General features: G+C 35.6%; 1 protein-coding gene across 1 annotated transcript in view; it reads right to left on the bottom strand.

The window, feature by feature from the left end:
• Positions 1-9381: 9381 nt before the first annotated feature.
• Positions 9382-26375, bottom strand: part of LOC103266825 (membrane-associated guanylate kinase, WW and PDZ domain-containing protein 2-like) — a 95695-nt gene continuing 78701 nt past the window's right edge. The window contains exon 5 of the mRNA XM_021715746.1: positions 9382-10172. Coding sequence (XP_021571421.1) covers positions 9502-10172 — 671 coding nt within the window. The 3' untranslated portion in view covers positions 9382-9501. The remainder of the gene's footprint in view (positions 10173-26375) is intronic.

Below are 26375 nucleotides of genomic sequence, written 5' to 3'. Positions count from 1 at the left end.
AATTCTGGCTACTTGGGAAGGTGAGGTGGGAGGATTGCTTGGCCCAGGAATTCAAAGTTACAGTGAGCTGTGATTGTACCGCTGCACTCCTGCCTGGGCAACCAAGCAAGATTCTGTATCAAAAGAAAAAATTCTAGTGTTTGATTTCTCTCTTTCTCTTATATCCCCCATTCTGTCCACCAGTAAATATATATGATTACAATCCATTTCCTACCACTGCTAGTGCTACCATCCTCCAAGCTTTCTTCATCTTTCACTTGGATTGCTGTGAGAGCTAACTTGCTGTGAGAACTGACTTGTTTTCCATCCTTGCTCACCAACAGTCTATTCCCAACACAGCAGCCAGCGTGAGCCTTTACAATGTTATATTATATCATTCCTCTGCTCAAACACTCCAAAGACTTTCCATTTCATTCAAAAGTGAAATCTCAAGTCCTTTCTCTGGCTATAACTACACAAGACTCTATGTTATCTGTCTCTCTCCACCCCCAACAATTTCTCTGACCTCCTCTACCATTACCTTTCTTTCTCACTTAGCTTCAGTCACATCAGCCTACTTACTGTTACCTGTCAATATCAAGCACAGTCCTGCCTCAGGGCCCTCCATCTGCCCGGGATATTCTTCCCTGGATATTGATCAGCTTTCTCCCTCACATTCTTTAGATCGCATCAAAGGTGTCTTTGCCTGGTCACTCTTTGTAAAAGAGAACCGTCTGACAGAGTTGCCAAGAATACACAATGGTGAAAAGACAGTCTTTTCAGTAAATGGTGCTGGGAAAACTGGATATCCACACATAGAAGAATGAAATTGGACACTTATCTCTCATCATACACAAATGTCATCATAAATAAATTAAAGACCTAAATGTAAAACTAAAAACTACTAGAGGAAAATACAGGGGAAAAGCTCAGTGACATTGGTCTGGGCAATGATATTTAGATATGATCTCAAAAATACAGGCAACAAAAGCAAAAACAGACAAATGGGATTACATCAAACTAAAAAGATTCTATAAAGAAAAAGAAACTGTCAACAGAATGAAGAAACAATACATAAAATGGGAGAAAATATGATAAACTATATATTCTTTAAAAGGCTAGTATCCAAAATATACGAAGAACTCAAACAAATCAATAGCAAGAAAATAAATAACCCAGTTACAAAATGGGTAAAAAAAACCTGAAAAGCCATTTCTCAAAAGAAGATATATAAATGGCCAACAGCTATATGAAAAATGCTCAACATCACTAATCATCACAGAAATGCAAATAAAAACCATGATGAGGTATCATCTTACTCCTGTTAGAATATCTATTAGCAAAAAGGCAAAGGATAACAGATGCAAAGAATGTGGAGACAAGGGAACCCTTGCACACTGGTGTTGGGAATGTCAAATGGTACAGTCATTATGGAAAACAGTATGGAGACTAAATACTAAAACTAGAACTACTGGGTGATCTAATAATTCTACTCCTGGGTATATATCCAAGGGATATGAAATCAGTATGCCAAAGAAATATCTGCACCCCCATTGTATATTGCAGCACTATTCACAATAGCCAAGATATAGAATACTGGTGTCTATCAATGAATGACTATATATATGGCATTTTCTTTATCTAATATAGAAATAATATGTACTGGAATACCACTCAGCCATTAAAAAGAGTGAAATGCTGTTATTTGCAATGACATGGATGAACCTAGAGAATATTATATTAAGTGAAGTAAGCTGAGCACAGAAGACAAATACTGCACGATCTCACTCATATGTGGAATCTAAAAAAATTGAACTCACAGAAGTAAAGAATAGAATACTGGATACCAGAGGCTCAGGAGGGTAATGGGGAGTAGAGGGCAAGGATAGGTTGTACAAAGGATGCAAAGTTCCTGTAAATAGGATAAATAGTTCTGGTGTTCTATTACACAGTAGGGGGGCTATAGTTAACAATAATGTATATTTTAAAATAGCTAGAGGATAAGGATTTCAAATGTCCTCACCATAACAAAATGATAAATGTTTGAGATAATGAATATGATAATTACCCTGATTTGATCATTATACAATGTATCCATGTATCAAAACATCATATTGTATCTCACAAATATGTTTAATTATTATATCAGTTAAAAATAAAACTTAAAAATTATTTGTGGAAGAAAAAATTAATTTATACTATCTGTAGATCTACTCTCAATGTGAAATAGATTATAAGAATACGTTATTATTATCATAATTATGATTACTTCTTGAATCAGAGCCTCACTCTGTTGCCCATGCTGGAGTACGGAGGCATGATCATGGATACTGCAACCTCGACCTGCTGGGTTCAGGGTAATCCTTCCACCTCAGCCTCCCAAATAGGTGGGACTACAGGTGTGTGCCACTATGTTCAGCAAAATTTTAAAATTACTGTGGAGACAAGGTCTTGCCAAGTTGCCCATGTGGGTTTCAAACTCCTGGGCTCAGGAAATACTCCTGGGCTCAGGATTACAGACATAAGCCACTGTGCCCAGCCATAAATACATTTTTTTAAATAGAAAAAGACAAAGCAACTAAACATCCATTAGTAGGTATCTGACTAAATAAGTATTAAAAACAATGAGATATATTTCTGAACTAATATATAAAACCCTCCAAAATTAAGTTAAAGAATATACACAAAATAGAATAAATTATATGGACTACTATATTAAAAAGGACATAATACAAGTCTAATACATTTAAAAGGTCATAATACAAGCCTAATACATTTAAAAGAACTGAAATCATACAACACGTGTTTTCTCTCACAATGAAATTATTAGAAATCAACAACAGAAAAAAATTAGGAAATTCCAAATGCTGGAAAAGTAAATACTTTTCTAAGTAATCTATTGGTAAAAAAAAAAAAAAAAAAAATTACAAGGTAAACAAGAAAATATCTCAGACTAAGTGAAAAAGGAAAAACACAGCATATCAAAATTTATGGAATTTAGCTTAAAAAGTACTTAGAATGAAATTTATAGCTTTAATTAATTTTATTAGAATGAGAGAACTGGAATCATTAATCTAAGCTTCCACCTCAAGAAGACAGAAAAGGAAAAGTGAATCAATCACAAAGTAGAAGAAAGAAAACTATAATTACCAGAATAAAAAATATTGAAATAGCCGGGCTCGGTGGCTCAGCCTGTAATCCCGCGCCTTTGGGAGGCTGAGGTGAGTGGATTGCCTGAGCCCGCGGGTTCGAGACCCGCCTGGGCAGCGAGACCTCATCTCTACAATAAATCAAAAAATCAACTGGGCATGGTAGTGCATGCCTGTAATTCCGGCTACTTGGAAGGCTGAGGCGGAAGGATCGCCGGAGCCCAGCAGGTCGAGGCTGCGGTGGCCGGGAGCGGCCACTGCACTCCAGTCTGGGTGACAGTGAGACTCCAACTCAAAAAAAAAAAAAAAAAAAAAAAAAAAAAAAAAAAAAATATATATATTGAAATAGAAAATAGAAAAACACAAAGAAAATCAATTTTGGATTAAAAAGTTGTGTCTTAAAAAGAAATTCCATAAAATTTTATTATACAAATTCAACAACTTAGATGAATTACAAAAATTCTCAAAATACATAAATTACCAAAACTGATTCAAAATCAGTATTGGATAGACCTAAATCAAGAAAAGAAGTTGAATTAATACCTAAAAATCTTTCCACAAATAAAAGCCCAGATGAGATGACTTCACTGATGAATTCTATTAAATTTTTAAGAAAGAAATGGTAGCTGTACACAAACTCTTTCAGAAAACAGAAGAGGGAATAATTTCCAACTCATTTTATGAGGCTACTATTATCTTAACACTAAAGCCAGACAAAGGCATCATATGAAAATAAAACAATATAACACTCTCTACTCCCCTAAAAGAGGTTAAAAAAAATCCTCAATAAAATATAAACAAACAGAATCCAGCAATATGCAAAAATAATTATATACCATGATCCAGCAAAATTACCTCGGGAAAGCAAAATTAGTTCAACAACTAAAAATCATGTCATGTAATACACCATATTAAAAAGGAGAAAAAGCCGGGCTCGGTGGCTCAGCCTGTAATCCCACGCCTTGGGAGGCTGAGGTGAATGGATTGCCTGAGCCCGTGGGTTCGAGACCCGCCTGGGCAACTTGGTGAGACCTCATCTTTACGGTAAATCAAAAAATTAGCCAGGTGTGGTAGCGTGCGCCTGTAGTTCCAGCTACTTGGAAGGCTGAGGCGGAAAGATCGCCGGAGCCCAGCAGGTCGAGGCTGTGGTGGCCGGGAGCGGCCCCTGCACTCCAGTCTGGGTGACAGAGTGAGACTCCAACTCAAAAAAAAAATAAAAAAATAAAAAATAAAAATAAAAAGGAGCAAAACTACATAATCATCTCAGTAAATGCAGAAAAAATATACATAGTATATATTATATGAGTTGAGTCGGCCTCCTAGGCTCAGGAAATTCTTCTACCTCAGTCTCCTGAGTAGCTGAGACTACAGGTGCATGCCATCATGCCCAGCTAATTTTTTTTATTAAATCAATATTTTTTTAATGGTTTTGTGGGGTACAGTTAAGGGTTAGGTGTACAATTACATTTCATTCAGGCACCCTGTTGATAAATGGTGTTTCCCCTTCCCCAGACAGATATTGGCTACTGTTAATCCCATCCCCCCCATAGTTTCCCAGTACCATCAGTCATTTTCTTATAGTATTACATTGGATGTTCAAGGTCCATTATATGAGTGAGAACATGTGATACTCGGATCTTTGTTTCTGTGAGAGGTCACTCAGTATTATAGACTCAAGTTCCATCCAGGTTGCTGCGAAATTCATGATTTTATGGCTGCGTAGTAATTTTTTATTTTTTATTTTATTTTAGAAATGAGATCTCACTCTGTTGCTCAGGCTGGTTTCAAACTCCTGGGTTCAAGCAATCCTCCTGCTTGGCCTCTCAAAGTGCTGGGATTACAGGGGTGAGACATTGTGCCCAGCCAGAAAAAAATATTTCATAAACCCAAGACCTGTTGATTATTAAAAATTTCAGCAAACTAAGAAAAGAAGAGAACTTTCTCAACCTAATTAAGGGCACATAAAAACCCTGCACCTAAACCATACTTAGTGGTGCACGACTAATTAACGCTTTTCCTCTAAAGTTGGCAACCAAGGCAAGGATGTCTGCTCATATCTCCTTATTCAACATCATGCTGGGAGTTCTAGCTAGTGTAATAAGGCAAGGAAAAGAAATCAAAGGCATACAAATTGGAAAAGGAAGAAATAAAACTGTCTTTATTACTGGATGACACAGTAACTACATAGAAAATATGGCATCTACAAAAAGCCTCTAGACCTAAGAAGAGAGTTTAATGAAGTTGCAGTGTACTAGACTAAAAACAAAAAACGAATGCATGTCTATATATTAGCAATGAACAATCTGAAAATGACATTAGGAAATCAATTCCAGTCACAATAACATCAAAAAGAATAAAACAACTAGAAATAAATAACAAAAGAAGTACAAGATCTATACATTGAAAACTACAAACTATTGCTGAGAGAAATTAAAGGTCCAAATAAATGAAGAGATATATCACATTTATGAATAAAAGTTTCAATGTTAAGTTGGCAATTCTCCAAAGATTGTTCTATAATTTTAGTGCAACACTGAAATCTCAACAAGCTTTAGGTAACACAATAATTTAAAAAGCCAATCCTGGAATTTCTGTGGAAATGCAAGGAACCTAGAATAGCAAAAATCATTCCAAAAAAGAAAAAAAAAGTTGGAGAACTCATATTCTGTGATCTTAAGACTTAATATAAAGCTAAAGTATTCTAGAAAGTATGTGCAGCATAATAGACATATAGATCAATAGATCAATATAGATTAATAGAGTCCAGAAATAAATCTTCATATTTCTGCTGATTCATTTTTGACAAAACTGCCAAGAGAATTCAATGAAAATAAGTTTTTAAAAAAACAAATGGTGCTAGAACAATTGGACATACATATGCAAAAAAATGAACTTAGACCCTTACTTCATAGTATGTACAAAATTACCTTAAAATTGTTTACAGGCCTAAATATAAACACTAAAACGATATGGTTTTTAGAAGAAAACAGGAAAAACTCTTTGTGATCTTTGATTAGGCAAAGATTTCTTAGATATAACTCCAGAAAAATGGGTCTACATAAGAAAAAAACTGATAAATTGGAGTTCGTCTGAATACAAAACTTGTGTGCTTCAAAGGCACCATTAAGAAAATGAAAAGACAAGTCACAGAGGGAAAATATTCATAAATTATATGTTATAGAAATAACTTATTAAGTGTAATAAGAAAACAGCCCAATATACAAATGGGCAAATTATTTGAATAGATACGTTATCAAAGAAGACATATGAATGCTAATAAACACATTAAAAAGTGGCACACATAAAAAGACTAGAGAAATGCAAATTAAAACTACAGAAAAGTGTCATTACACATTTGATAGAATGACTATAATAAAAGAGTGACTGTAAAATGTGAGCAACAATGGTCAGAAACTGGAAACCTTATACATTGCTGGTGGGAAAATAAAATAGTGTAGCATTTTAGAAAACATTCTGACAATTCCTTAACAATTAAATATGTACTTTTCATGCAACTCATCTTGCTATTCTATTTCATATCACTCCTAGGTCTCTTAAGAAAAATGAAAATATAAGCACACACAAACATTTGTATCCAAATATTCATAACAACATTATTCATACATGCCAAAAACTGAAAACAACTCAAATGTACCCCCACTAATGAACGGACCACAAAAGGTAGTGTATCCACAACCTTTTTAATGTATATATACTACTCAGCCATAAAAGAAACAGACTACTCATACATGTACCAACACAAGTAACTCTCAACAGCATTATGCTAAGTAAAATACTACCTTCTGTATGAGTTCCATTCATAAAAAAAATTCTAAAAAGGTAAAACTGTTCACAAATCAGATTAGTGGTTACCTGGGATTAGGTGTGGGAGTGGGGACAGGTGGCAAATGGGCATGAGGGAACTCATGATGACGGATGTTCTGAGGATTATGGTGATTATTATTGATGTATACACTTACATTGGTGGATTTTATGGTATGCAGATTATACCACATGGTATAGGTTAAAAAAATTAAATATGCTCTAATATCCAAAGTATTTTAAAGCAAGACACATATATGAATAATATCATTCCATCTATATTAAATATACTGTATATATTCATATGTGTGCTAGTAGACTATAAATCTTCTGGAAGTACACATACAAATAACATGTTTGCTTCTGAAAAAAAGGACTAAAAGTCTAGCACAGGAGTTCTGACATTATTTGCTTAAAAAATGGAACCAGGTATATTATTACTTTATAAGCTTAAAACCTTAGTAAATAATTTAAAACAAACAAACAAACAATTATGGTCCTGATGTAAAAACCTAGACCTATGATTTTGCTCTTGATGATCTATACTTATCTGAATAGGGTTCGAAGCACTTCTGAGTAGCCCATAATAAGAGAATCAAAGTGAATTTCATTCCAATAATAGTTTCTATTAATTTCAGAGAGGTGAGTACAAATTATGGAAATTTGGGAAAATGCAAGAAGTTTTCAAATAAAAGTACTTTAGACTTCACAGGGTACTATATTCTGCAACTCTACAGTAGCTAAAACATAAAAGTAAGTCTTTAATCCTCAAACATGAACAAAATGCAAACACAACTTTGATTACATGAGGATTAAATGAGTGCAGGGGATGAGCAAGAGCAGGGTAGCTTAGCTGATAGCAGGCACATAGTAAATGTTTTCAGAAAGGTATAAATTATCATACTATAAATAGAGGATTTCAAAGTACTTTTTCCCTGCTAGGCCATGCTTTAAAAGAAGCCATTATATATAAAAGGTGTTCAGATTTGTTTCTATGAATCCTACAGTGGATACTGCACAGTAATTTTCAGTTATACCTTTTAATGTCAAGAACCTGTTCCAAATATTTGGTTTCCAATTGGACACTATGATAATATGGCTATTTAATTAAGAATATTTATTTTAATCTTAGTGGGAGAAATTAAAATATACTGTCAACATTTAAGTATCAAAATTCAAGTGATATGCTGTAATAATGCCTTAAGGTCAAATTTATGGTAATTTTGCTATCAAATTCATGTTCCCTTTTAATACAGAACATATGACTTTATAGAGTATTGCTCACAAATGCCTTGTATTTGATGTCTATTTGGAACAAGGAACCAACAATGTAATACCACCTGAAAGGGGAAACACCTGTAGAGAAGGCCAAATAAATCATAAAGGGGTCTTTTTTCATTTTATCATTGACTGCCTTCACTTGCATTTCAGAATGAAAGGGCTTTCCCACTGTTTTGCATTTTGGATAGGCAATCACATATCACCTATGTTTGCCACATGTGTTCATGCATGAGTTCCTCAGTGTACTGTTCCTTTCGCCTATTCCTTCTTTACCTTCAGTGTTCATTTAGACTCAACACACATTTAATGAGCACCTATTGTGGGCCACTCAAAACTAAGAACATTACCATGGGATTAGGTAGCATCATTATCTCACTATAACAGATGAGAAAACTGAGGCTCATGGACTTTAAGTATCCTAAGTTCCAAAATTGGTAAGTGGGAAAACCAGGACTTAGCCTGAGCCTTTTTTACTCAGTTTTCAAATATTCTCTTTATCTATGGTCCTTCCCCACCCCTCCTCTCCCTAGTTTCACTGGTCATCAAGAGCAATGCAGTAGAGAAGTGAAGGAGGGGCCCTCTGCTTGACCCTACTGCCTTCCTCACAGAGAAAGTAAAGGGGAAGAAACATCCAGGGCTCGGGGCTTCTATCATAGTCTTTACTATTCTATACTTCACCCAATCTAGAACATTTATCCCAGAGCTCCAGCCCTCATCCTGTTCCATAACTTCCTTTCCAGGTCATAGGAGGCACTATGGGTACTTGCTGCAATAGCAGTCCCTGTAGTAGTAGAAAAAGCATCCTTAATGATCCTATTCCAAACAAGGAACCAACAATGAATTCTCTACAAATCTTATGAGGATTATCAAGGCTATGTTTGGGCTTGGTAGGGTTTGAACCAATTTCTACCTGCTAGCCTGGAAATCTAAGTACAATTCAAAGCATTGTTTCCACTGGAAAATCATGTTTCTTAATTAAATTAATGAGAAACCAGTTTGAGTTTCCTACAACGGATATACTAATGAGCATTTGAAGTATAACATTCATAGTTGAGGAGCCAATTTTTACCCTCCAACTTTATATTAATATATTTGTAAGACCAAACGAATTGTTTCTGTGCTTAATATAAAATAGAGAAAATATATGTTCTCAAAAACACAGCTTTCTGTACTCATGTTTTCGTCTTTTACTTTTATTTTTAAAAGTGTGATTTCATTAAACTCCAGGAAAACCTCCATTTTGACAATATTATTAAAGCATGCTACTATTTTATCTATTGGTGAGCCAGTGTTTTTTCTTACCTCCTCGATGGATAATCAAAGAAGTTTCACTTCCAATGGGACAGTCCTTAAGTATATCCACTACTTCTGTATGGCTCAGGTTCTGTACATTCTGCTGGTTGATCTCAACAATGAGGTCGCCTTCACATAGGCCAGGGCATCCCTGAATGTCAAGTATTTGTTTCACCCGCTGTCCTGTTGGACTGTCAGCAATAGTGAAGCCAAAGCCCTGGGCACCTTTCACAATGGTTAAGGTCATAAGTTCAGCTTGGGTGGCCCCAGATGAAGCCATAGACACATTGTCGTCATGGACGGGTGGTGGATACGTGCCATCTAGCTGACCATCAGCTGGCATGGAGTGCAAAGAATGAGGCGGCCGATCTGTTATGTCTGGAACTGACTGTGAGGTCCGAGAAATATATTCCAAATATGTTTCATAGTTATGTCTTCCATTGACCATCACTGGAGGTGGCCTCTCCATTATTGCAAGGGGTGGCACCAAGCTGCTAGCAGGGTCTTCAGGATCAAAGGGCAAAGGGTAGCCACGACACAACACCAAGTTGACACTCTGACCAATAGGAACAGACTGGAAAAGTTTGACAACATCTGCATGAGTGTGTCCAAGGACACAAACTTCATTAATATAGACAATGACATCACCTGCAAGAAAAAAGAGATTGACAACATGAGGTAAGTTCAATTAACATTCACATAGAGAAATGGCATTATTTATGAGACTAGTGGAAGAGGTGCTCTGTTTCTTAGTAAGCAGTGAGAAAATCAATTAGAATAATATTTAAATTCAATGTAGGTGAATCAAGGTTACAACAGGTCTGCCAACAAATACAATGATTAAATGCTGAAAAAAAAAAAAAAACCAAAACGCTATTTGGTTATTCTTGAAGTTCAGAAACAACTTCAAATTCAGAAAGAACGACTCAGAAGAAAGAGGTTGAAGAATTTGTACCTTGAAGAACCCACATGTTTTATGCTTTTTCATCCTACTTTCCGTCTTCAGTGGACTCAGTAAGTTTTGGATGAAAAAGGAAGCCCCGACACATAGTTTTTTGGGGTAAAAGTTGAATGAGTCAAATGCCTCTTTTCTTTTTTATGGAGGAGAAAAATATTTGCCCATTTACTTTTTCCCATCTATAGTAGGTGTAATTATGAAGCTTCCATGCATATGCAAGCAAAGGTCAAGAGCTAGATCAATATCCTGGCTCTACTACTTAACAGATATATAATATTGGGCAAGTTGCTTACCTGCTTGCAGGCAAATTGCTTGGCACAGTGCTGGACACATATAAAGGGTGCCAAAAATGTATACACATATAAAGAAAAGAATAAACTGTATTAAAATTGTAATACTCAATATATACCAGTTACAAAAGATGTATACAAGTCACATTTGACTTCCTCAATTGCAAGAGGTGCTCAAAGTGGTTACCATCAGCGTCAACACTTCTGATTATGGTGAACTAAAAGTAATACATAGAACATCACTTAAATGTGTATACATTTTTTTGGTAATGAGTGCTCAGTAAGTGTGGAACATTATTAATTATTAACATTATTATTGTTGTTGTTAAGATAGAATGGAGGAGATATGGGACCATGGCTTTCAAATAGGAAGCTGTCATAGGCTCATCCTCTGATCTTTGATAAATTGATATTTATGCTGATCATTTTCAATAAAGGCATTTGTCCTTTCTCCCCAGTGAATTATCATAGATATGCAGAGTTCTGCTGGTTAGAAGTTAACTTTATGATATTAGAAATGCCCTGAATGCAAATTATTCACTATAAAATATATTCAGAGTGACAATTTTTCCTTCTTAAAAATGTAGCAAATCACGTCTGTTTGAAATAATTGTTTTTAAAAGTTCAGTTATGTATGAATAACAATTTTATTTTTGGAGAACTGTTCTATTGTGGATTGGTATTTTTATTCTCACAAACCATAATACTTGAAAATTGAACTTGCAAACTGAGAATGTGCCTGGCTATGCTAAGGAGTATATTAAGGATAAAAAGACATGTTTTCATATATTGTCAAATAAGTAACTCAACAGACATCAATGTATTGGGATAATTCTGAAGTGGGAAGTGCAAATGGTTTGGGATTTCATTCTGAGACATCCTTGCCCATCAAGATGGCAAACTTCAAAAATGAAAAACATAGTTGAACTTTCAGAGTTAAATGCTTTTTTGGTCTTTTGTAGGAGTAAGCCATAAGATGATTGCTTCATTAAATGCACTTAAAAAATACTTCTATGACAAAAACAGTCCTAAGTACCCTCAACAGCATTAACTCGATTGACACTCACTCTGCCCAAATGTTAGAGAATTGTTTGAAAGGGCTACAGACATAGACAGAAAAGACAAACAGACACTTTCAGGGATCCAGGAAGTTCAATCTTCCATTACATCTATCAGAGAGGGTGTGGATGCGATAGCTGGGACATTGTACCAGCACTTAGAAATGAATTGAAGCAGGCATCCCCTCCTTGCTTTTATGATGCCTCATTAGACTGTGGCAGCTGCGGATGCTTTGGACATCATTTTCAATTGGTTCTTGTCATCTCAGTTCTCCAAAGAAGAGTCTGATTCATATAGATTATTTTTCTCCTTCAGCCTCTTCTATTTTTAAAGTTATTATTTTACACATTTAAAACATTGAAAGAATAACATATCTGTGTGCTACTCTCCAATTTAATAATTAGAACATTGCTCATATTAGTTGAGACCAGCACCTCCCCCAACTTGATTCTTTTACTGACCTTTCCAAAGGTGACCATTGTCCTGCATTTGAGGTTTGTTATTTACTTATACTTTATGTTTTGTCATGTCTAGATACCCATAAAAATAATATCTCTAAGTTGTATTCAATCCCTAAGTGATCATCCCTGGAAAGTGTTTTTGCATATGTTAAGCCTTTTAAAATGACATACATTTTAATATTCTATAAAACTTTTCTCAAAAATATATTTGTGATATTTATCTATTTTGATGCTTGTACCTGTAGTTCATTGATTTGTACTGCAATATAGTATCTATTAGATAGCTACATTACAATTCACCAACATCTATTCATTAACGGACACTGGAGTCCTTGGCAAATTTTTGGCTATTAAAGATCATGCTTTAATATCAACCTCTATATGAACCCTTTTCCATTGCCCTTGTGCATATTTGGAGAGTTTTTTGTTATAGACCTTGACATAGAATTGCTGGGTATAGGCCATGTGCATCTTCAATTTTGTTAGGTAATGGCAAATGGCTGACAAGACAGGTCATAACGATTTACATTCCCTTTGGTAGTGTATCAGAATTTTCATTGTTCCCCATCTGTCATAATATTTGATATTCTGTCTTAATTTTTGCTAATCAAATGGGTATGATCATAGTTTTAATTTTCATTTCCCAGGTTGCTAGTGAAGGTAAGCATCTTTCCATGTGTTTATTGGTCACTTGGGTTTTTTCTTGAGTATATTTCATTTCTCCAAGTTTTCTATTCAGTGAGTCTTCTTTTTTATTTTTATTTAACACATTGACTACATTTGAAGTCTACCTTCATTCTTGCTCCAACATTCTCTGCAGGTTTGGAAAGAGGGTATTGTAGAGACCACATGGGATATAAAGTCGAAAGACCTTGGTCTGAGTTCCAGGTCCACCCCTTACTAGCTGTGTGACTTACAAAAAAGCTAGCTTAAATCATCTGTGACTCAGATTCTTCCAAAGTAATGTCAAGCAATAATAATAGCTGTTTATTGTTCTATGAGAAATAAATAAAATTGTACAGGTGAGAGGGTTTCTAAGCTGTAAGTGGTTTGTTTGCTTGCAGAGATAGATCTCACTCTGGAGAGTGAAATAGGCTGGAGTGCAGTGGCCCAATAATAGCTCACTATAATCTTGAACTCCTGGCCTCAAAGAGTTCTCTCACTTCAGCCTCCCAAGGTGCTGGGATTACAGACATCAGTCATTGCACCTGGTCTCTAAGCTATAAATTGTTATGCAAAAGATGATTGCTATTTCAGTTATTATTATTTGTCCTCAGTTATATTCTTCTCAGTTATATTGTATATATTATATACAATATCAGGACAGACCCACTAAGATATTCCCACCACAGTTACAGTCAGGGATGACTTGAGTATAATTGTGGAAGTAATAGGTTTCTGAATGGGTGCATTAAAGGCAAGAGAGGAAGGTAGTAAATGCCACTTTTTCTAAGGTTCTTCCTAACTTTAATCACCGTTAGTAAAGTCTCCGATCCCCAAACATGCTTTATCCTTCCCCCTGCTCTGCTAGAATTTCATAGGGGGAAAAAAAAAAAGAGCTAAGGGTAAGGGTAATGTTCAAAGCTCTCAAGGATCCCTGGCAGGTCTAAAGAGTAGTTATTTGAATTACAGTGTTTAATGTTATCTATTTTTGAGTTTCAATGTGATCTTGCTATTTAGAAATGGAGTAGGAACTATTTGTGGTTCTTAGTAAGACAGCCTTTAAAAATTATGGATATTTTCCACTCAGAGCAATTTTCCTAGACATCAAGCAAGCAAGTGATAAAGAACTCTGCAATAATATCTTTATGAAGATACATAGACAATTTCTGAATGTAAAAGATGAGTGGTCAGTTATTACAAGATAAATCTGACTTGACAGTACTCAACTGCCCACTTTGATATATAGATGCTTAATGAGTCATACCAAAAACTCTAGATGGAGATGTAAGCAAACATTTGCTTGCTCAGATAGAACTGATTGGGTAGGATATTTTGGGACTGTGCTGTATAAATGTCATTTACATGTTGAGAATTAAAAATATGAGACACCTGGTATGTGTCATATGATAGTGCCATGCCTGAGATGGGCTGGGTTTATGAGCCCAGAAAGGTGTGTCATCAGGAAAATCAGCTCTGGCTCTAACACGCTGGCCTACTTAAGAGGGAGAATTGGAAGAGCCCCTTGATCTCTCCATTTCTCAATTTATTCTTTTATAAAATGGGAGTTAAAATCCCTCCATTTTCTCTTTTGCTGAGCTTTTGTGAAAATGAAATCATTCTTGTGAAAATACTTTTAATTTTACCAAAGAAAGGTTCCCCATAAAAATAAGATGATACATTTCTTTTGAAAGCCAAGCATATATTTTCATTACAAGATTGTCTGAATGACTATATTATTTCCTAAATGGTCATTCACTTTAGGCCATGTTTAGGTTAGCTGGTTTTAGGGCTATTGACCTCAGTCCTATTGGTAAGATTGGATGTTAAGTAACGAGTTAGGTGTCCCCATAGGTCTGGTCCCACAACATCCTGATTCCCAGTTACAGGATTTCAAAGTGCAAGTAAAGAAGAGTGAGGCTGACAAAGCAGGTGGTTTAAAACTGCTGTTCTATATGAAAAAGATATGTCCTAAGATATTTTGTTTCTTTCTTAGTCATGGGACTCAAAATACAGCATTGGGTACCTCATGGATATCTCAGCGTTTTGGATAAAATAGGGCACTCTTCATAAAGCATTGTTTAAGTTGGAGTCATTTTCATATCTCTTTCCTCTGCTCCCACATTCTTTGAGTCACCGTGGCCTACAGAATCTTCCTTTTTAGCATCTCTCACTTACCACTTGCTGTCTGCCTTCTTTAGCCACCACCTTGAACCAGACTGGAATAATTTACTTCCTACTCAATTCTCATTGTATAGTCCACTCTGTTAAGTTCAAACTACTCAATCTCCAGACTTATTGTTCAAAACTGTTCAACACTCTTTACCAACAATCTTTCCAAATTATCTTGCCTTCCCTTCCTAATAAGTTACCATTCTTGTGGAACTGGTATCTTTACTATTCACAACTTACAACTTGCTACTTGCCTTTAGTTGGGTTCTGCTACTCCTCTACCCTCAAGTGCACTTCCTTTCCATGTATAACTTCATGCCAATGAATTCATTTCCTTTCTTACCTCTTCAAAGATATCTTTCATGACTCCCACTGAAATTGCTCCTATCTCATGTTTGTGACTTGCAAATACATGTCAGACTTCATTCCTCTGTGGGAGTTCTACCGGTTTCAAGTTTTCTCTACAATATATACAGAGTATGAGTACTATGTTAATAATTCCTTAGGTATTTATGATAGACTCTCACTGATAAAGCTGGAAAGATTTAATCAGAGGAAAATTGGAAAAGATTTCATAGCTAAATTTACTGCCTCTAGTTTAGTGTTTCTAACTTGTTTTTGCTAAGTCATATCGATTTTTGATAAAATAAAATCTTACTGACTTCCCCTACTACCAATTACATGTACTCTACATTTAAAAATTACAATTTTTTGTTTCCTTTCCCTTATTTTCTGAAGCTTATTTTAGTTTGTTTTTAAATAATATATAATTTTATAATATGTAGTTTTATTATAACATTGCACATTCATTTAAAATCTCCTCCACAATTGCCACAAACACATAATAAATTTTGACATGTACTATGGGAAAGGGGTATGCTACTCACCATCTCAATTAAACTGAAAGTAACTGATCTTGATAAAATTTGTTCTCTAAAGTGAACCACTGTAGTATGTCAGACCAATAGAATTGAAGTTGGGTCTCCTTTTGAATAACTTGAAGCAGTTTCTAAAATTCCCAAGTGGTCTCCTTAGAGTGAAAATGATAAGAACAGCTACCAATTAGAGGAGAATTCCAACTTGGAGTTTCTGGATCCTATATTGACTTTACACATCTGTCTTGCAGATGGCATTATGGCATATATCCATCAAATTATGTAGAAATGCAAAACAAAACAAAAAACACTTAGATATGAAAGGTGCAAGAGTCAATAAAACTCCTTCAGAATAATCTTAATCTATTAATTCTTAGGTGTTACATTACAAATGATACTGAAATGAATGAAAACGAGGTGAATCAAGCTGTAGCACTAAAATAAGGTTCAGACAATGTCTTAATAACTTTCTATGCATTATGAGACCAAAATGTGACATAATGGAGACAGCCTGATTTAGAAGTCAGGAGATTTATGTTCTGAGGCCAGTTTTGCCAATAATTAGTGGTGTCAACATATTACTGGGTCTTATTCTTCATTTATTTATTAATTTACTCAGCAAAGATTTACATATATTCAATTACTACTGTGAGCCAGGCAACATGTTATAAAAAGAGAGAACTGGATCAGATGATCTCTAAGATATTGTCTTTACTCTAAAATTGTGTGACAAAGGCCCTTAGAATCTACCTCTTAGAGAGTTTTTCACATTGTCCCTTATTTTCTTTTTCTACTACCACTACCTGAGGTCAGATTCTTACCATCTAGTATATATTAGTCAGGCTTCCTGATATCATAGAGAGAAATGCAGAAAAAGAGCAAAGGAAAACCCAGTATATGGCATGACCAAGTGAGTTTGTGGGATCATGGGGTTCTCTAGTATTAGCCTCTATTGACCTCTAGGAATACATGGAACATTACTAGTAAATCTCCTTTTCTGGTCAGGGTTGGCTCAGGAGCCATAGGGTGTGAATATTCTGCACGTTGAGGGTATTAGTGCCAGCAGCTGCAAAGTACTAGATACTGCCTTCCACCTGCTTCCCTGTCAACTCATCTTCCACACCATATGCTCTGTCATCCTTTCTACTTAACATCCTTCAGTGCCTCCTCATAGTGTCAGAGTTGAGTACAAACTCTCTAACATGGCATATGAGGCTCTAAGTCCACAGCTTCTCCATCTCCTGCCTTTTCCCAGTCTATTGCATGTGCTTCAGTTGGCCCCTGCTTTGGGTCATGTCCCATCATACTATTTCTTTCTGGCCTCTATGCGCTTCCTCTTGATTCTCACCCTGCTTTGCCCCACCAACAAATTCCTAGTCACCTTCTGAGGCCAGCGTCATCTTTTGGACAATCTTTTTAAGCATCTCTTTTTGTTTAGTGTTAATTACTTCTTTTGCATGTTTAAAAAAAGTTGTCAAAAACTCCTCACTCTTCAATCCATTTAACCGCATTAACATCTCCTAGAATGTCTCAGATAGCCCTAAAACTATCTAACCACAGTGACTACCATTTTAATACACTTAATATTTATCTGGCATTTACAAACTCCATTTTACCTAATACTTACAAAACCTTATGTGAGGTAGCCATTGTCATCTGTTCTTTATACATGCAGAACCTGAACCTAAGGGAGGTTTAGTAACTTCTCTGAAGTCAAACTGATAATTAGGTCAGATTCAGAAATTGAATATAAGATTTCAGTACAAATGCTAAGAACCCAAACAGTCCAGGACATATTTTGACTTGAGTACTCTTTTGTGTCTCTCAAATCATTATCAGTCAGAATGCTGGATAAAATATCTTTCATTCTGGAATGTGAAAATTGAGAGATGAACTGTAATATTATTTTGATTAGCTAAGTTAATGGAGGAAGGCAGTGAAGCAGTTAATTGCAAACAGGGGAATCTGGGAACCAACTGCAGTTGCTAGGTCCATTTTCTGCAGTCCTCCAAAACATGCTGCTTGTAAGGGGGATAGGAGAATGCCGAGGTGGGAGGTGACAGGCACTGTCGCCCACACAACTTGTAACCATCATGAAAAATAAGGTCTGGTATAAATTATTTCAATAGCCGTATGATCTTGGGCAAGCTATTTAACTTTTCTTGGTCTAATTTCTTTTCATGTAAAATGCAAAAATCAAAAAAGATAATTTCTAAGGTACAGCACTAAGAATTCCTGTGTCTGGTGAGAATGTGAAAAGCCCCCCTACTTGAACTCAAAGGCGGCTTGGGAAATTTCAGTGGTACAGTTAAACAGGTAAGTGACAAGCTTCTGGGGGCTTACCTTGGGATTCTTTGCTTTTCTACAAAAGCAGCCAGTGACTGTAACACTCATCTATAGGAAGAAGGATACCAAGAGATGGAGTAGCCACTTAGTTCTCAAAAGAATAAAGGAAGTCTTAATCACATTTTATAATTTTGTCTGTGTGACCCAGTGCAGATGCCTAATTAAAAGCTTGGTTAAAAAAAAATTATGCTTAATCAGCACATATCCAACAATTACTCCCTACCAGATGTAAATTAGTATGACGATCTATTTACATTTCCTTTGTGTTTGGCATTGAGTGTTAAGACATATTTAAATACTTGCATTTTACTTTGTGGAAAAGAAGACAGAAAATATATTCTAAGACTCTAAAGGCAGTGATTATTTGCTGATCTGGCAAAGATAAAACAACACTTCAGACTTAAAACTGTAAGTAAAGCCACAAAAAGAAAGCACAAAAGACTATTTCTTGCAAAGCTCCAAAAAGCAGAGGCTTTCTAAATAGCTTACTTACTTGGGAATTAAATAGTATAAAGTGGTCAGTGAATCTGTCATTTTTCAAAATAAATGTAATGAATTTTAAACAAAAGTGACAAATACTTTATCAGGGGGTAATATAAAATGAAAATGGTTTACCAGAAAAAAATTAAAAAGAACAAAAGATTTTTTTTAAAGGCCTTAAAACCCTGAATGTTTATGAGAGCAGGAGAAAAATGTGCTGTAGCATTTCCCTGTGCTCTCCTGTGTGTTATGGACACATTTGTGGGCTCAACCACACATCAACCATCCTAAAAAATTCAAGTTACAGAAGTATCTTGTAAGAAAGAGTCATCATACATGAATATTAAGCAACGTGCATGTGTATTTTCAAACAGCAGTTAACTGTATTCCTGAAGCATGATTCTTTTGTACATAAATGGCTTCTAGAGGCCTGTGTGGCATGACCTACCACTATCTTCTGTCCTTGTTCCAACCCAGTGCAGCAAGCAGCTATATAACCTCCCCTGAAATGATGGGGGACAGCTGGTTGGGGTGGAACTGGGAACTGTCTCTGGATGCGCTTTCTAACAGTTTACCCCCAACTGTCAATTGCTTGCAGTTCTGACTGAACAAGAAAAATGAATAACAAGGAGGGAGAAAGTGAGAGAGATAAAACCGATTGAAGTACCCATTTCATTTCAAACTGCTGCCTCCTCCCACATGGTTGAAAGTTTTTGTAATTGTGTGTATGTGTGTGTATTTGCTGTCCGACCTATGTGCCTACACACTCTTTTAAGAGAGGTAGAGCAGTATTTCTGGTCACAGGAAAGTCAAATTTAGTATTTGATACTGAGAAATCAATGTAGAAGAAGAGGGGGACCCCTATTTCAAGATCTCAGGTAACATTCTGAAAAGTTGTTTCCTTGAATTGCTTTTGAAAAATGTTACTCTATTGTGAGCTGGGTGTTGATGCTGAGTACCCAGACTGGGGATGGAGACTGGTCTATCAATGGAGCTACTCCATCAGAGAAGCATTTACCCCTAATTCTCTATCACCCTATGTGGCAGTTCTGCAAAGTGTTCTGACTAGTGCTTCCATTGCAAGCCAATCAGCAAGCCTTGACTGGTAGTGTAACATATTCGATTATGCTGATCTACTCCTTCACTCCCTTCATTTATGAGAAATTACAGGGCCCCTGCTGCCTTGCTGAAATGAGGGCTGCCAGAATATTTCTCCCATATGGATTTCAGAAGTGGTACAGCATTAAGTTGCTGAGCTTCATAAAATAGCTGGCAGAAAGAACAAATGTGCCATTGCTAAAAATGTGACTGTATATTGCATATACATGGGTCCAGGGTTTGACGAGAGAGTCCTACTAACTGGTTAAGATGGAAACAGACTTGGCAGATGTGAATCTTTACTGACAGTCATTGATTGTTCAGACTTGGATCCTTTTATTTCCAATCTCAGTTGCTGAAAGAGCAATATTTTATACAAGTATCAAGGAGTCAGGCTACTTATTGGGCCATATACACCCAGGATTACCAATTAAAACTCCCTCAAACACATGGCAAAAGGGAAAAAAACAATTTTGTCTTGGCTGCCCTGAAATTTTGGAATCAGAGAAAGATAGTTATTATCTTTCTGATTTGTGTGGAAAGAAAGGGAAAGCAATATGGTACCTTAAAATGTCAGACACCTAGGACTTCCTCCACAGGACGTATACCTCACCACTACCCTCTCTCCTTTAGACACTGTACACGGATTCTTATGTGGATGAGTAATGTCACTAGTTTCAGGAAAATATGAAGCAATTTCACTGCAGACAATGGAAGATTATTTTATTCTCAGACACAACAGACACATGGCACAGAGAAAAACAATCCAATCCCCTGCTGTTTTCAGTGTTATAATTAATTATGTGCTACTGAGGTTGATTGGAATATTTACCAGAGAATCATTATAGACTTTAAGTTGCCCCCTCTCTCTGGCTGTCACCTTTGAACACATATCTATGTAAATATATAAGTAAATAGAGCCACAGGTTTTTATGTTAATTTGCTCATTTATGTGTTTTAATACATTTTGCATTCCAGCAAAATATGGTTAACAATAGAGTTAGAAACAATGAACATTTCTTGCTTTTAAAACCTAAATCTCATATTACTTTTATAATTATGGCACTAGCACTTTGTTTTATATCGAGGTCCTGCAATTAATTGTAAAATTCAAGAATCATAACCATATGGTGGCAGAGTAATCAATTGAAAAGTGAAATTCTAGATGGCATTTTGATTTTTTTTTTGTCTAAATAATGCAAAATAGTCCATTAAATGCTTTCTAGGTAAATAAATACATTGTTGGAGATCAGAGAGAAATGATTAAATTGACCAATAATAACAATACTTACTACTATGTACTAACAATGATCACTATATGCCGAGGAATCAGTCAGGCACTTCAGAGACTTATTTTAATCCTTGAAATAGCATGATAAACAATAAACTCTCCCCATTTTATGGAAGAAGTAATTGTAGATTAGAGGAACCAAGATTCACAATAACAAAGTGATTGGGCTTCCATATCTCTAGTGTGATTGGATTTACTTTCAAGCTCATCTCCCAACTATGTGGATGTTTGGTTTATATGAGCTTACAAAATGCCATCTATTTATTTGGCATTTCTTAAGTCTTAGACTAGAGTAATCACTTGGAGTTTGCCTAATTTCATGTTTGACTGCCTCAAAGGAATAGTATTGCATAATGTAAAGATACATGATATTTTATAATTTCATATGTCTTGTTTTTATTCACAAGCAGGAGGAAATCACCCAGTGGCAGAATTACCTATATCTGAATGAGCTTGTCAGCATGCCCAAGTGCTAAAGCAAGCAAATCAGCACAAAACAAAAATGAAATGCCAAGCCTACCAAAAAAGGACCACTGGGGATGTAACTCTGAGGTCACAAACATCTGATAAGCACAACAAAGAAAACAATGAAATTTATTTTAAGGCACTGTATGAGATGCTTAAGCTCTGAAAATTATCTGTCATTCATAAATTCTAAAAGGCAGAAGAATTATTAGTAATGGGTCTGCATATACCAATTAACTGATGGCAGGTTGGATTATCTTAATGAAAAGAATGGATTCAAATATGGAAGGGGCAATTAGTCCATTAACTAACTGTTAAGAAGAGAAATCAGTTTTCTTAGGTTTAGAACACATGCAATAGATCTATGATATCTTTTTTTTTGGTATACTGTATTTTCAGTTTTAGTTACACAGATATGCTAACTTTTCTACATAAATAGTAATCAATGATTATTGAGGGCATGTGATTATTTTCCATTTCCATGTTGAATTCTACTCACAAAACTGACAGAAGGCATAAACTCATATTTCATCTCCCTAATTACTGGTCTAAGGAAGCAAGAGATCTAAGAACAAAGTCAATGAATAATATAAAAAGATAGCCAGCAGATCATAAATATTTATTGCTACATCAAAAGTCTGCTAGTCAATCTTTCAATAATTCTTTTAGCATAAAATGCTTGAGTCAAGATATTGGAAAAATATTAATTAAAATTCAGACTTAGCTCTGAAAGGATAGGAAATAGAAACAATATCAAATGTTTTCTGCTGTCAAGTATCTTTATCTAATTTTTTGTCTTAGTTTCATTTTCCCTGTGGGCTCGACTGCAGGTTCTTACATTTATTCACCTACTAAACATGAAATTACCATTTTAAATCTGACAATTTATCTACTTGCTTAGTGGAGAAAAACTGGAGCTAACAGGCAGAATTTTTATTTTTGCAAAGGCAAAGAAAACACTAAAATAAACTTCAGTATCTATTTCACTTAAATATCTTTCTTCAGCCAAAATTTTCTTATAGACTCCTAATTTTTTAAATTAGAAAAGATGCACTAACATTTAACAATTACTAATTTAACAATTTAACTAATTTATTTATTTATTTCAGTTGGAGTCTCACTTTATTGCCCAGGCTGGCACACTCACAACCACTCCAGCGTCTACCTGCTGGGCTCCAGCAATCCTTCAGCCTCAGTCTTCCAAGTTGCTGGAACTACAGGTGTGTGCTACCACACTTGGCTAAATTTTTTTAATCTATTGTAGAGACAAGGTCTCGCCAAGTGCCCAGGTTATTCTTGAACCTATGGGCTCAGGCAATCCACTCACCTCAGCCTCCCAAAGTGCTGGGATTATAGGCTGAGCCACTGAACCTGGTCAACTAATTTATTAATTTAACAATTACTTTATGGACTGTAGTTGATTAACAATCAATTGAATCAATACAGGCAAAAGATAATTATTGTTATGACATGCCTTGTATATCCTATGTATATAAAATACACAATATTATCTTTATTTTCAATATCTTATAAGCTAAATAAATATTTAAAATGCTAACCTGGCTAGCTGTGAGAATGATCATGTCATTAGTGTATGTGAAATTTCAAGCTAGGGGAGAAAAAGGTAAATTATAACATGTGCTTGGTAAATTTTAGTGCAAGGGGGAGGAGATTTGCAAACATTGAAGGGAAATGTTAGGGATACACATTTTGGAGTCATCAGTATAGATATCTAGGTGCTAAACTTTCACTACCAGACTTCTTTTGTTATTTCTCTATGAATTCCATATTTAAAATTATTTGCCAACTTCAATTTTCTTTATTAAGTAGCAATTAATTAATTTTTCTATTTTTACTAATTTAACTACCAACTAGAGTTTTTAATCAGCATGAGTCAACCAGTGTAACCCATATTAGGTTTATGTATTTTTAATCAGAATAAAATAATTTTACTGTTTTAATAAATATTTGTGGGGTTCCACTATATGCTCTGGGAGAGGCCCAGCAGATACAAAGATGAGTAAGATATAATCTTTCACCTCAAAATACTGTAAACTATCATCTGGCAAAGAAAGCTATTGTATTATTTGTCATGATTAAATGCTGATTCCCATTTAGTATTTCAGTGATAGATTAAAAACAACCATTGCTCACAAAAGTACCAAACAAAACAAACTGAAATGCCACACTTTTTATCTCTTTGGAGTAATGCAGAAAACAAATAACATTATTTCCCATTTATCTAGTAGGGCATCCAGTACAACAATGACACAGAGTGAGGGCTCGCAAACATTTATTGAATGCAAAAAATTAGTAACCACAGAATATCCTAAGAAAGTACGAGATATCCCAAGAAGACCTATGCAAAGGTGCAGAGAGTTTTGAGAAATGGTGTTAGCAAGGGAGGGGATTCTGAGGGAAGAGAGGTCAATGAGGGGGACAGAAAAAGTGAGATTGCAGGGAAGAGTCATAATTGTAGCGTGCCAGAGAAGGGTGGCATTTGAAGAGGGGCTGATCATCTGTTTACAATGTGGCAACAACACAACATTAGACTGGAAAGTAGTCATTGATTTCTCCAAGTGGGTGTACCCCAGGGACACTCCCAAGTTTAGTTTCAGTAGGCTATTGAGGGTAGAGATAATAGTACAGGAAATTGGAGAGGAAACAAGTAGTCCCCTGATAGACGTGGTGACTGTCTATACACTACCTCTAAGAAGTCTAGTAGAGAAAGGCAGGAAATGCATACAAGGATAATTATAAGGGACAGGCAGACAGAAGAGAGAAGAAGAGGAGGAGGAAGAAGGAAAGAGAAATTTAAGCTATTCAGTAAGGACAGTATGATCCAAGATCAGTGTATGTGAGTTTGAAAGCTTAGCTAGAATTTTAGATTCAGAATTGAGAAGGGATACCTTTTTAATCTCACTCTAGAGGGGAAAACAAAAGGGTAGTAGGAGCAATAGTAAAACTTTACCTTCATTTTGATTTATGGGGAAACCCATATAATTATCTCAGAAAAGTAAGGTAAGAAATGGTTATCTTGAGGAATGGTGGGTAACCAACACTAAACTTGCATTTTAAGGTTTTTCAGTGTTCCCTGCCCTAATATAGAGCACACTAATTAGCTGCTGATTTTATGGCACTACTGTTCCTAAAGACCAGGTTTGTAAATAGGAGACAACAAAGAGTCTTGTGAAGTTGTCTGCCCTACTAATCAGATAAGCAAAAGCTCATAATTAAAATCTTTCAATAATTGCTTAAACTCCCATCTTGCATTTTGTAGATATGGATCTGTAAGGGGAACCACAAAAAACCTGGAATTATTTTTTTTTGGAGGGCAGGCCCCTTGTAGTACAGACTTCCCCAGCTAGGTAAGTGTGCTAAGAACCCATTGGCATCAGTGTACCATCTAAAATTGTTAAAGGCTGCATTTGGCTTCAGTGACGTTTTGGGAGGCAATTCTTTCAGTCGTTTGTCCATTTCATGATGGGTGATTTAGGACCACCCCTGCCCACACCGAGGAGAGTGTTCAGCAGTTTTTGACCAAAAGTGGCATGACCCCCATGTCCCACCCCTGATCTCACCCCTAGTGACTTGTTTCCCTGGATGAAAAATGTCCTGAAAGGAAAATATTTTGCCAATGTGGGAGAGGTGAAACAAAAAATGCCAGAAGCACTAAAAGTTATGAAAAGTGGTGAGTTAAAAAATGATTTGGAGAAGTGGAAAAAGTGTCTCAATAGGTGTATTGCATCAAACAAAGAGTATTTTGAAGGTGACTGAAGTTAACAAATACAAGAATACAAAAACTTTTTATAAATAAATTCTGAGTTTTTTGGGTTTCCATTGTATATGGTTTTTATAAGCTCTCTTAAGTAATACACATTAAAGAAGAGATTACTACTCAAACATAGATGTCGAAGATTCTTCTTTTTAAAAAGAGACTGCAATGGTTAGTTTTCTGTGTCAACTTGGTTAGGCTACAGTACTCAATTACTCAGTGAAGCACTAATCTTGGTGCTACTCGGTGAAGGTATTTTGTAGATATGGTTAACCTCTATGATCAGCTGACTTTAAGTAAAGGAGATCATCTTCCATAATTTAGGTGGACCTCATTCAAGCAGTCAAAAGGCCTTCAGAATAAAACTGAGGTTTCTCTGCAGAAGAAGAAATTTTGCCTCAAGACTGGAGCATCAGCTTCTGCCCACGAGTTTCCAGCCTGTTACCTTGCCCTACAGATTTTGAACTTGCCAGCCCCCACGATTTGTGTGAGCCAATTCCTACTGGTTCTGTTTCTCTGGAGAACACAGACTGACATAGAGACCAAGGCCCAAACTTCACTGAAGAGAAGAGTTTTGATCTCCTGTTTCTGGAACTATTCAGTATCTATTTAAACTCATTTATTAAGCTTATTGAAGAAAAATAAAGATTGTATGGTGGTCTGTGACTGGGGTGGGGAATATGTGATAGGCAAGGTGAGAGAGGAGTTTCAACATGTCCAAACTTGTTTCACACTACTTGGTTTTACTAGTTTTCTCTCCTTTACTTACTTGGTACAGCATAAACCTTTGTATAAATCACATTCTTTGGATTAATAACACATCTTCAGTTCTGGAATTATATCTCTTTCATTTTATTTTATTTTAATTTTTTTGTATTAGAATGCAATCAAAGCATTTTAATTAAAATGACTTTTAAAAGT

The sequence above is a fragment of the Carlito syrichta genome, unplaced genomic scaffold (assembly GCF_000164805.1).
Source record: "Carlito syrichta isolate Samal-C Ts95f unplaced genomic scaffold, Tarsius_syrichta-2.0.1 Scaffold307340, whole genome shotgun sequence".
Taxonomy (NCBI): Eukaryota; Metazoa; Chordata; class Mammalia; order Primates; family Tarsiidae; genus Carlito; species Carlito syrichta.
The sequence above is the reverse complement of the archived record's forward strand: the minus strand, read 5'-3'. Positions and strand labels throughout refer to the sequence as shown.